Source organism: Papaver somniferum, unplaced genomic scaffold (genome assembly GCF_003573695.1).
Source record: "Papaver somniferum cultivar HN1 unplaced genomic scaffold, ASM357369v1 unplaced-scaffold_35, whole genome shotgun sequence".
In the NCBI taxonomy this organism is placed as follows: Eukaryota; Viridiplantae; Streptophyta; class Magnoliopsida; order Ranunculales; family Papaveraceae; genus Papaver; species Papaver somniferum.
In genome coordinates, this window is record NW_020645971.1 from 4,311,846 (window position 1) to 4,325,220 (window position 13,375).

General features: G+C 39.2%; 1 protein-coding gene across 1 annotated transcript; it reads left to right on the plus strand.

Moving 5' to 3' along the window:
• The first annotated feature begins 9,436 nt into the window (after nucleotides 1-9,436).
• LOC113342157 lies at nucleotides 9,437-12,965 on the plus strand. The gene is made up of 2 exons (XM_026586794.1): nucleotides 9,437-11,204; nucleotides 12,539-12,965. The coding sequence occupies exon 1, from the start codon at nucleotides 9,702-9,704 to the stop codon at nucleotides 10,698-10,700; it is 999 nt and encodes a 332-aa protein (XP_026442579.1). The 5' UTR covers nucleotides 9,437-9,701; the 3' UTR covers nucleotides 10,701-11,204; nucleotides 12,539-12,965.
• Nucleotides 12,966-13,375: the final 410 nt, after the last annotated feature.

Below are 13,375 nucleotides of genomic sequence, written 5' to 3' on the forward strand. Positions count from 1 at the left end.
GAGGGTCTTGCTGACATAATAGATAGGATGTTCTATCTTCGTATTGGTTTTGACCAATACTGTGCTAACTGCGTTTTCTGTCGCTGCTATGTACAGCGCCAAAACCTCATCGGGATGAGGTTTTTGTAGGATCGGAATTGAAGCCAGGTATTCCTTGATTTTTTGGAAGGCTTATTCACACTCTGTGGTCCATTCAAACTTACTCCCTTTTTTTGAGAATATTGAAAAAATGTTTGCATTTATCCGAGGATCGGGCAATAAATCTGCCCAAGGCTGCTAAGGATCCATTGAGCTTTTGCACTTCTTTCAAATTCTTCGGAGATGGCATTTCCACTATGGCCTGAATATTTGTGGGGTCTACCTCAATGGCCCTTTTGTTACCAGGTATCCGAGAATTTCCCTGAGGTGACACCGAAGGTGCACTTTTCTGGATTTACTTTCATGTGATGTTTTCTCATTGCTTCAAAAATATCTCTCAGATATTGGTGGTGATCTTTGCGCAGCCTGCTTTTGACGAGCATGTCGTCAACGTAGACTTCTAGGGTACCACCAATCCATGGCTTGAAGATAGCATCGACCATTCTTTGGTAAGTTGCTCCTGCATTTCGAAGTCCGAAGGGCATTCTTGTGTAGCAATAAAGGCCGTGAGGGGTGTATAATGCTGTGTGTTGTTGATCTTCTTCTGCCAGGTCTACTTGGTTGTAACCAGAATATCCATCCGTGAATGATAGCTCTTCGTACCCTTCCACTGCTTCAACCAGTTGATCTATGCTCGGTAGTGGATAGCTGTCATTGAGATATGCTTTGTTGAGGTTAGTAAAGTCGATGCATATTCTAACTCCTCCGTTCTTTTTGGGAACGATGACCATGTTCGAGATCCATGTTGGGTGCTTGACTTCCTTGATTAAACCTGCTTCTAACAGTTTTCAGAGCTCTTTCTCCACTGCCTTGTAATAATCCGGCGCAACTTTTCTTATTTTCTGCCTGAAAGGTGGCGTGCCCGGTTTGATGTGTATCTGTGTTGGATTATTTTTGGATCAATCCCCGGCATGTATCCTAACTTCCAGGCGAATACATCCGCATATTCCTTAAGTAGTTTGGTTAAGGAAGCTTCTCTTTCTTCGTCCATTATGGTCCCTATTTTGATCATCTTCGGATTTTCTTCCGTTCCTATGTTGACTACTATTACGGTCTCCACTGGTGTGAACATCGGCTTTGGGTCCCCAAGGATAGGGACATTATTTAATTGCTATTTGGTAGGTTCATGTTCTTCCCTGGCTGCTGAAGTACTTGCCTCTATGTTAAGAATATTATCATTCTTTGTCAAGCTCTTCCCCTCGGTTTCCTTGAGGAACAAGTCTATGGCCTTTTATTTCGCAGCTTCTTTGTTTTTGGCCCTTTGGGTTTTTCGCTGCTCTTCCTGTTCGTTGTTGATACGATATTGAGTGGCATGGCACTCCTTTGCAAAGACTCGATCTCCCTTGATTTCCATTACTCCATCGGGTGTAGGGAACCTGAGATATTGGTAGTAAGTTGCTGCCACTCCCTTGAGTCTGTGTACCCATTTTCGGCCAATAATGGCGTTATAGGGGGTGGGGCGTCTACCACGCTGAAACGTGTTTCTACCTTCATGGGACCAGAGTCCACCTGTAACACGATGTCTCCCAATGGCTTTGTGGGTGCTCCGTTGAAACCGTAGATGGTGTAATAAGAGGGCATCAGCTGCTCATCATTGAGCTTCATCCGTTTGAAGGTGTTGTAGAATAGAACGTTAAATGAGATTCCCCCGTCGATGAGGATCTTTTTCAGGTTACATCCGGCCACCGGTAGTGTGAGGACCAAAGGGTCGTTATGTTCTTCCATATCTTCTTCGATATCTTCAGTATCGAAGGTGATAGGTGCGTCCATCCACTCTTCGTGCTCGTCCACCTCTACGCCATCAATCTTATATAACTCGCAGTAATCTTCGAATTGTTTTCTTAGCCTATTTCCTATATGCGCTGTAAGTGAAGGTCCTACGGCTTCGGAACATGAAATGGTGTTGCTAGTGCGGTTTCCCTCTGGTTGGACTTGCTTGCTTCGTTTGGATCTATCCTCAGTGACTTCTTTTTGTATGTATTGCTTGAGTTCGCCAGCATCAATCAATTTTTGGATCATTATTTTGAGGTTTTGGAATTTCTCGGTCTGGTAACCATTGAAGTAACGATACTCACAGTAATCTTTTGACTTCTCGGTCCTTGGGGGCTGTTTTCCCTTAGACCATGGCCACTCCAAATTTTCCCTTCCCTTGATCTCTCTCAAGATCCGAGCGTAGCTAGCATTGAGCTTCGTATAAACCTGATCTTCGAATTTTCGATCGTCTTTTTGTCGATCATCTCTTCGTTCCTTCCTATCTTCGTGTGGTCGTTCCACTGAGCTATTCCTTTTGGCCCCGCTGGTTTGTTCTGCGGAATTGGTACGGTGAGACCTCTGCGTTTGTACCCTCGGTTCTTGATAGACGCATTTATGTGTCTAATATAGCCCAATTGTATATATTGTTAGTACCCATTTTTGTACTTATTATGGTATTTTATTTATTTGTAGGTGTTTTTAGAAGAATAAGGTTTTGCGGCGAAATTGGCTGAAAATGCGGCGTTTGGACCTCCGTTGATAGAGTACCGGAAGCACCTCAGAAATACCTCGGAGGAACCCCGAAAAAGTGGGGAAAATGTCCCAGAAAACTCACTATACGGACCCTCAATTTTGGATAAGGGGTAACCTAATTACTAAGGGGTGACCCATTTCCAGGCAGCTGCTAAAGGGACACCGGAGATGGATAGGGGGCATCTCTTCTTCACATTTCAAATGAAGTTTTGGCGGGAAAGTGAGTTTGTTAACTGGCAGTTTTTGATCGGAATTTTTGAAGGAGCTATAGTGCGATTAAAGGGCTGGAAATGTTTGGGCTTACTCTATGGACTTATAGGAAGTTAACAGGGGTGATTTTAAGGGCCAGAAGTGGCTGGAATGACCGGGAGAAGAAATCAAAGTCCAAACAGGACACGTATGTTGTTGTTCACGTTCAAATATTTTGTGAGAAATTTTTGGGAGACTTTCACGCTGGATATACATGTATTTGGTCCTGTTCAAGTCCTAAGAATAGTTTGGTTGTTATTTCATAGCTAACAGCACGCGTAGAGAGTCACAGGAGAGATTTTCTCTCAACTGCATGCGGAGAAGAATAAAAAGAATGGTCGCTGTTAGTAGAGATTTTTGGGGGATTTGAGGGCTATATAAGAGTGGATTTACGTCATAGAAAGGGGATGAAGAGTTTGGGGTCGAGCCAGAGCCAGGAGGAGCGAAGAAGAAGGAAAAACAGCAATGTTCACCTGCTGCTGCTGCCATTAAAAAGCTTCAAGAACACGAAGAACAAACTCTCCAGGACAGTCTTTTTTTCAGCAGCTCCAGAACAGTCTTATTTTCAGCAGCTCAACAGCAGAAGAGAGGTGTCGCAGTTCGCTGCAGTTTTCTGTTGTCGTTCTTTTCTGGACGTGTTTTGTGAGTCTCAGAACTACTATTTTATAACTTTTGACTCTTTTAATCACACTTTGAGCTTTGAATTAATATGTTGAGTGTGTGATTGATATGAATAGCTAAACCCCAATACTGGGATGATGGAGGAAACCATTCTTTATGCATGAATAATTTTTATTTAATTCTTTTATGACTATTTGCATTATTATGAATTGAATTATGATTTTTCTTAATTATTTGTGATTTCATTTGATGGTTTATGCTTGGGACTAATCCTTTTGATAGGCCATGCTTAAGATTTACACTTAATATTTTTAAAATCTATTTTGGCAAATAAAGAGTCGATGTTTAGAAGCTATAACTGTTTAGAATAAATACATGAATCGCATGAGTATAAGAATTGGTGAAACTCTGAGTCCTAGTATCTCTTGATCCTGTGACAATTTTGTATATATTTTTGTTTTTAAATCTATTCAAGTCCGAGCAACGAATCCGTATTTACCGCAATTTTTGTACCGTCGGTTCTCACGCTGGATTTCTTCAAGACGAGCATGCTTCTCAATAATTATTCGAAGATCTCCTTCTGTCTTAGGTACGCTTCCGTGGATCTCAACAAACAGTGGACTCATTCGGTCTAATCCCCATTTGTAGCAGTTGATGCTCACTACAGGATCTAAACTCCCTATAGCTTGGAAGATCTTGTGCCATCTGTTGGTGTAGTCCCTTGTATTCTCCTTGTAACCGATTGCCATCGAAAAGAGTTTATCCATTCCGGTGTTGACATCTTTATTGTACATGTAGGTTCTCAAGAATTTCTCTGCGAGTTGATCGTAGGAATTGATGGAGTCAGGTGGCAAGTTGTCAAACCAAGACAAAGCCGACCCCTTCAGACTTGATGGGAAATACCTACAGAGGACAACGTCATTTTGACTCCATCGGGCTAATATACGATTATAATACCGGATATGTTCCACGAGATCACTGGACCCGTCATAGCATTCGAAAGTTGGGACATGGCACTTCAGCGAAATGGGGGTGTTTGCCAGGCGATGAGTTAGGGGCGTGGAGTTAGCCTCTTTCATCACCTCTTCTAGCCTTCCTCTGCCTTGTCTGGTTTTTAGCTTCCTGATCTCAGCCATCATATCATCACGCATCTCTTCCATTACGCGGTGATGTCCCACGTTCTCATACTCAGTTGAGCGTTTTTTTCTTCGATCCTCACTATCGTAATAATCTGAGTCTTCGGCGGCATAATCCGGATCATATGCACTGCTTCCCCTAGCGGCATTTGCTAGGATGATTCTTCGGCATCGATTAGGTTTTGGTGCCTTAGAATTTGCTTCGTCAAGTTGTTGGCTGGTCTTCGTGCTTTGGGCAATCCGATCTTTTAAGTCTTGATTTTCTCTGGCCATCAGAGCTACGACATCTGCGTAGACCTGCTGGCTCTTCTTCAATTCTTCGAGCTCAGCCATCAGTCGATGGGACTGGTTAGACCCCTGATTGGGAGTTTCTGCTTGTACCCCTACGGCCATGGTTTCCCCTTCATCTACTGTGTGTATTAAGGGTGGTAGAGGATCAGCTTCGATTGTTGGTATCTCCAAGTTTGGTCCCCTCGGTTGAGCTTCCACCCGCGGTGCTAGAGCCGCTGGTATAGTTTGATTCTGACCGCTTGTTGACGACATTCCGAAGGCTGGCGGGTGTTCGGGCTGATGTGTCATAGATTCTTCCACCCATTCTCTTTGTTGATGGACTTGGTTTGTAGCCAAAGTTTTGTTAGCTTTTGCAGCCTGGAGGGCCGCAGCAGTCGCACTGCTCTTCGCTGCTGCTGCTTTGAGAGTCGCGGCTGCAATGGAGTTAGTGTTCAAGGTGAGGTGATTTCCGCAGCATCCTGCCTCTGATTAACTGTCTTAGCTTTGTCTCCTTTCTGCGTACTTCGGGTCATGACCGGGGTAGTCCTCGGTGTTTCCTTTGATGAGGCTTTGGTTTTTCCTGCCTCTAGTGTCTTTTCCATCTTGGGTCCTTCTGCATAGGGTAATTTCAAATAAATAGAACCAGAGATATCCGCGTGGATCGGGTTAGTGTTATTCGTGCTCGTAAAATGTATGGAATAAAAAATGTTTACCTTAAGAAAGAAGAGAGTTGCCCGAGGGCCTTAATAAAAGAAAAAAACATAAAGAATTCAACAGTCTTGTTTTCGCAGTACAAATACTCTAATAAACGATCATGGATCTATATCCGTAGTGAAGATAAAAATAGGAAATCTTTTGAAAAGGCAGATCCGTAGCGAATACCCGTGAATCTGATTATTAAGTCTTTTAATCAATTTAAAATACGCCGAACGTGCATATCTATGATAGATAGCCGTGGATCTGTCTGTTTTGAAATGGTGTCCCTGAAGATAAAGACAGTAAACCCAGAATAAAAAAGGTTTTGAAAGCACGCTGAATCCTTAGTATTAATTGGCCAATAAACAGACAAGTGATGCTAAAAATAATAGAGCAAAGCCATAGTGCGCGTTTAAGGTGAAATCACAGGATAAGATAAATCTTTTACCTGGATAAAGTCCTTGTTTCTAGCGCCAGATTGTGAACACACAAATCACGAGGGAGTCCACGTGTTCACAAACAAGGTTTGCACATACAAAAAACTCTTGAATTAAATATGATAGATGCGTAAAATGGATGATACTATCGATTCATCGACTCAAAGCCTTCGGGCTCATCACTGCCTAGTCGAGTAATATCAGGAGTTGATCGTATAATGAGTAAGAATACAAACACGAACATAAATACGAAACGTAAGGGATATACGATGAATATAAAAGTGGTGAAATATAAATAAGATGGAGATTTATGTGGTTCGGCACTAAGGCCTACATCCACGGGGATTGGTGTTTCACTATGTATTGAACAGTTACAAAGATAGTCGAATGACTTTTGAGTGTACATAGGTCTGCAGAGATAAATGATATACTTACTCTTCCTATTTCTCCCTCTCCTATCTTCTCCTCTAATTACTCTAACTTGGTCGACCCCCTTCTCTCTTGGTGGAGAGGGGTATTTATAGGGTTGGATCGTGGGGCCTACTTCTGAGAGCCGTTGCAACCTTATCTTCTTGTGATTTGTGTCCATCACGCAGAGGTCTTCTTCCTTTACGATGCCCCCTACGTTCTATGCTTGATCACGAAGGGTTTTCCTCGTTCGTTCCATGGGTTGATTGACACGTACACTGCTCAGAGTGTTTAATGCGGGTAGTTGATACGTTTGCTCGTGTCAGACAAGTGTCTTCTGCCCCTGTCACATCCGTGTCAATCAGATTTCTCCTTGCCGTTGATCTTGGATCTTTCTGGGGATAAGAGAAAGTAGATCTTTGGGAGCTATTTGGTGCTCCGCGGTAACATCATACTTCGGTACACCTTAATTTTCTGCCATCGGATTATCTGGACGAAGATCTGATGTTGATGGGATATGCTTCTTGGTTGTAAGCGTGTCTCATCATGTTTTGATGGCTTGATTCGCATGCCTTCCACGTGTTTCTTCATAAACACGTGGCTAATGGTGAAATATGTACACAAAGACCTGAAGAGATGGATCGGTTATGTCGGAGGTCCTCCTGAAAAGCTTGATCTTTATTATAGCAGTTGTAAACGCCCAATGGTGACACTAGTTTAGGTTACGTTTTCACTCGTCAAACAAAATTCGAAAAGCTGATCAAGGTAAGTTGACGATGAGGTTATTTAGTAAATATCTGGTAAAATGGACGGGTATGAGTCGTATGAGTTTATCACTACGATATAGATTTCGAAACATGTTAACTGTTGTCTTAGCTCAAATGTAGAGCACATGGCTTTCATCCATGTAGTTGTGGGTTCAACTTCCACATATGGCATAGTAAGCCCAAACTGCAAATGCTTTCGGTATCAATATATAGTAGGACATACATGCGCATGTAGTAGCACGCAATACATCATCTTGAGCATGGTCGTGACGGAGAATAAAGTTGCCACTAAGTTCTATTTGTTGTAATAATAAGTATGTACGAGAATAAGGAAATGCTCTGCTGGATTGTGGATGATTCTAAGCATCACTTTAGTCACACCAGTCCATTATAATGGCTACAGTATGATCAAGTTCCATTACAATCTATGACGATGATGATGACAAGAAGAGAGACCAGTGCAGCTGCAATAGTTGGCTACAACTTTGAGAACTCGCGATTTTTTTTAATTGATTTTGGTTAGTGCTTAACCATTTTTTATCCTTTATTTTTTTGTAAAATGGGTAGAAGCGTAATGAGCATATAAGGTAGTTGCGGTATATATGTATTTTTTGTCCAATTAGAAAGAAAAATGCTCTTAAACAAAAAAATAAAGAATTACGAAACATAAGCTTTGAATTTACATTGTTTATTTTTGAAGGAGCTGTCTCATACAGGCATACTTAGGCCTGCATAATTTCAAATGATTCATCGTCGATGCGTCTGTGAAGGCGCGAAATTTGAAGGCTGTTGCAAGTTTACAGGACGTGATTGCTGCATACAGTTTGAGATGGGTTTGAGTTGTGGTAGAACACGGCTAGGGTTTACCAGTTTAGAAAGAGAGGTATAGTTAGGGTCTATGAAAGTGGGGTCAAAGTTAACTTTGGTACCATTCTTTAGATTCCTTTCTTTGAATTTAGTTGAGTTGTTTACAATTTGCTTTCAACTGCAGGAAGAGGAAAGGCAATCTACACCCAGATCAATAATCTATCCCAATAAAAGGTAATCGAGGTAAGAATTTTAAAGTATGCACCTGAAAACCGAACAGAAGCTGCAATATGTGGCTTAGAAATGCATTTATTGGATGATCAAGTGATTTATACAATTCCTTGATGCAACAAATGACTCCAGCGAAAATAAAATAATCATATTGGAAGCAACTAATTTACTGCAAGATGCTAAGAACAAAAAAAAAAAACATAAACCGAATTATTAGGCCTAAAAAAACGCAAAGAAATTATACTGATGTACAAAACTGCATTTGACAGCTGGGGTGATAAGTCATGCGATGCTGACTTAGTCAATCTCAAAATTCTCGACGAATCCTGCCGAAATTCAAGAACTCCTTCTGCAAATCATCTTTAATTTCATGTTTTCCTTTCGATTTTAAAACCATTTGCCTATCTATTTTCTCATTTCAGAGTATTTACTTTTACAGATTGAAGATCATCTTTGTTATGACCTAACCCTAAAATTGTTTAAACTCTTTATTTCTGATTTTAATTCTTTAGTTATTATGACTTTAAAAATCAAATAATAGTTTTGTGTCTTTGATCTGTCTGATTTTGGTTTTAACTTAGTTCAATCTTATTTCTATTTGTTTCATATTTAGATCATGAGCTAATGGAGGTGCGGACATAGAGTTTTGAGGCAGCATCATGAGATTCTCAAATGTCAACAACTGATTGAGAGGACAACTCTTCTTCTGATTTTGGGGTATGGTTCATTGTTACTCATCATCTATGGTTATATTGTTATACGTAAGATTCTGAGTCGGATAAGGATCAAGTTATATATCTGTAAATTGGAGTGTTTATGGGGGTTTGAGATCCTACATAAAGTAGGGATTTGATATGCTATTATTTCAAAGATTCTTTTTCTCTGTGAAGTTTTATCTTGGAACTGATCTTAGTTTGTGATGGTTTATTCTCATTATGATAGTTTCTGTTTGAAGTATTAATGGAGTTAATAGGCTTTAATCTCTCTGCTGGTTGCTTGTGGAAATTAATTTACTGTCACAATGCATAAAAATTTATGTTTAACAATTCTTTAATTTTTTATTAAGATATTTTAATTTAAAGATGTTAAGAAGTAATTAGAAGAGCACTAATGCTATCACTGATGATGAATGGATAAATCAGAGAGTTTACTACACTTGGCATGTTGATTGTTATTCTCTCTGTTGTTCCTTTGATCTTCTGAGAATGAAGAATATGTTATTCAGTCTGTTCAGTTTCTTGTTCTTAATTGTCATTCCTAAAAGAAAGTGTTGTCAATGTCATTACTGCAGGCATACACTATCATTAACAGTATCAGTATTAGTTTGTTTATTTTGATAGATATCCCTTTATATTCCTCAATACCCTTGTTCATCTGCACTCATCTTTTTTCTCCTCTCTGCTTTTCTCTGATTGAGTCCATTTTGTAAGTTTTCAATGGCAATTCCTGCTGCTCAAGTAAGAGTCCTTAATGTAGATGAAGATGTTGAAGAATTTCCTTTTCGCTTTGCTGCTCTTCTCTGTGATGATAGTCGCAATTACCATAAAACTTCAATTAAGCATCATCTCAATAGAATCTGGACAATCAATTCTCCATACTTCAAACTTGCTAAGCCTTATGTCCAAGAATTGGGTATTCAAAATCTCTTTGTAGTTATGTTTAAGAAAAGTCAAGATAGGGATTCAACTTTCCTTGCTAGGCCTACTCTTCTGTTTGGCCAGCTTTTTGCAGTCCAACCATTAGGTAATTTGGAATCTATTTTTGATTTGGTTTGGGATAAGACTTTGATGCATGTCCAAATCCCTATTCATTCAGACTTGGTTAACAAAGGGAGGGCTAGAGAGGTCTTAGATCAGTTGGGAACTTTTGTGTCAGCGGATTCTCCTGTAGGGAATCTTTATGAAGCTAAATTGATGGTGCCTCTTAGGTATCCACTTACTCGGAAAGTTGTCATCAACACCAGCACGAGGCCTTATTATATGACTGTATTCTACCCAAAACTGCCTTTTCTTGCTTGCAAGAAGTGTTTCATTCTTTACCATAATGAAGATAACTGCAGAGAGATTCGAATGAGAATCTTTGTCAGGGCTCTGCCGGCTCCATCTCCTAGGGCCACTCATGTTTCTGTAACTAATGTGCATTCAAGTTCTGAAGATGGTGAATGCTCAAATGCAGGGAAGGCTAATTCTGTAGTTGCTGCTGATGCTGTATCTGATGAGCACTCAAAGCCATCTGGCTTTTCTGTCAGTCTGCATCCCTCTGCAGCTCTCAGAAATACAGGTTCTTCATCATTTTCTCCTGTTTTTCCATCTGATAAACCTAGAAATTCTCCTTTGACAATTAGAGAGCTTGTTTCGTCTCAACCAAATTCAGTTGGTTTTCCTTCGTCTTTTGAAGATATGTCTTTTGATGTCGATGGTCTTTTGCATGATTGAAAAGGGAAAAGAGCTAGGTCAGTATTTGAATTAGTCTATTTAGGCTCTGATGCAGTAACATCTTCTTTTTCAATGATGCCTACTCCTTGTTGGCCTCCAATTACTACTGTGCCCCCTTTTCCCCCTCCTTCTAAGATGTCTTTCAATTCGGGAAGTTTAGGGTCTTCTTCTAGTCTAGGTAGTGAAGATACCAACATGTTTTGGTCTAACTCTTGCATGGCTTATACACAGTCTGTTTTTACTTCAGCTGGTTTCATTTTCAATGCTACATCAGAAATGAGTTACTCCTCTGAAGTATTTTTACACGCAAATCATGATAATGGTTTTGCTTTTAATGCTGATCATAATGAAGACATTAAGGATGGATTAGTGCTTGAGCCTGTCCCTTTAGCCACTCTTCCTCCTGAGCCTGTGGTTACTGATGAAGAGTTTGAAAAAGAAATTGATCTCATGATGATGGACTCAGACACTATGGAAGCGGATCCTTCATTGGTTCATGACCTTGTAAGTTTCCTTGTATAACCTCTCAGTTTATTTTCTCGTATTCCTGCCTTATTGGTTTTATATTATCGTTTTCTTCTTGTTCCTGATCACTGCTTTTATTATCATATTTTATTACTTGGTACTTTTCTTTTTTGGGTGTTTCTCTTGTTAGGTTGATTAGTTCTTCTTGTCTTTATAGTTTTCATCTCTCTAAACTAAAGTTCATGTGTTAGAATATGAATGGGTGCTGTTCCGATAAGAAATGGCGTCATCTGTTAAATCTTGTTAGGAAGCATAAACTAGATAGTGTTTATCTTTTAGAAACAATGGTTTATGTAGACACTGTTAGAAGGTTTACCCATCACTTACCTTTTGACTCTTAGAATATCATTCCTGCGGTAGGAAAATCGGGTGGACTTGCTTTCAGATACTTTGAAAAATCGAATATTGAAGTGCTTGGTTGTTCCTTAAATATGATTCACATTTTCCGCGACATTACGCCTGCTATCAAGAACTGTGTATTTCCTTTATTTATGGCTCCTTAAACTTGGCTTGTATGAGGAATCAATGGAATTTCCTTAGTAATATGAATGACAATAATAATAATCCGTGGTTATTAGTGGGAGACTTTAACTTCATATTGCATGCTTCTGATAAACAAGGTGGGAACCCTGAAAAATCTTTTCCTCCTAATTTTATTAAAGAAAGTGTCATTAAGATGAATATGAATGAAGTTTATTCCTTTGGAAATCCTTTCACATGGTGTAACAGAAGATTTAAAAATCCATTAGATTTTATTTTTGAGAAGTTAGATAAAATATTTATGAATGATAAATGGGTGTCAGTTCTTCCTCAAACTAGAGTTACCAATTCAGGTCGTATCACTGTCCGATTTTGGTTAAATGTTTTCATTGGGAAAAACATTTCAATATTCCTTATAAATTCTTTAGATGCTGGCAACTAAATCCTGAGTTCAAATATATTCTGCATTGTTCTTGGGCTAAAAAGTTGAATGGTTCACCTAGTTTTGTGGTTGTTAATAAACTCAATAATGTGAAGATTGACTTAGTCAAGTGGAACATCAACTCTTTTGGACATATTAAAACCACTAAGAAAATATATGGAGAATAACTTTAATGGTGGCATGCTGGGTAATCTGGAAAGAAAGATGTGAACATGCCTTCCAAAACAAAGCCCTAAATCACTGCTCTACAGTCTCAAGGATTCAATTTCACCTGCAAAACTTCAGCTTAGCAGGAGAAAACATACTGACAATGCAAAAATAATTGTTGATGCTTCATTTGATAGTTTGACTAATACTTCTGGCACTGGAATGGTGCTTTTGTCCTCTACAGGTACCTGCGATGGAGTTAAGGGATCGTATGCAAACAGAGTAATAGATTCAGAAGCTGCAGAGTGCATGGCAATCATGGAGGCTCTTAGCTGGATTAAAGCTCTCAACATTCATGAGGTCCATATCTTTGCAGATGCTGAAGTTATGGTGCAGTATGTTACCACAGATATTTCTCAAGTTAGATGGGAGAATAATCAGATTATTAAGGATATTAAGACTCTTATTTCTTCTTTTAAGTTCTGTAGAATCTCTCATGTTAGGAGAGATTTTAATAATATAGCAGACAATGTTGCTAAACAAGTCAGGAGAAAGAAACTCGTATTAGAAGAGTACCAGATCTATTTTCCTTGGTTCTCTGCTCTGTTAAATAGGCTTGCAGTGCCTAGAACTTCCTAATTAATATATGTCCTTGTTATAAAAAAAGAATATTAAACTCTGAGTTAGAAAAGCTACAAGCCATGCCTTACTCTCCTCAGATTTGAGGATATATCCTTAATTACTCCAATCAGCTTGACTACTGGTACGAAATTGAACACTCTTTTTATAAGAAAAAATCTCGAATAAACTACTTCACTCTTTATGATAGGAATACCCACTTTTTTTCATAATATTGTGAAACTTAGAAATATGTATAACACCATTCACATAATTAGGGATGACCAGGGTAATTGGTTAGAGAACAAAGATCAAGTTTCTGAGTTATTTACCAAGCATTTTAAAAGAATATTTACTTCTTCCAGTCCTAGTAATAATGATATTGATGAAGCTCTTAGCCCTATTATTACTGAAGACTTAAATTCTTCTTTAACTGCCATTCCGTCGATAAAGGAAATTGAGG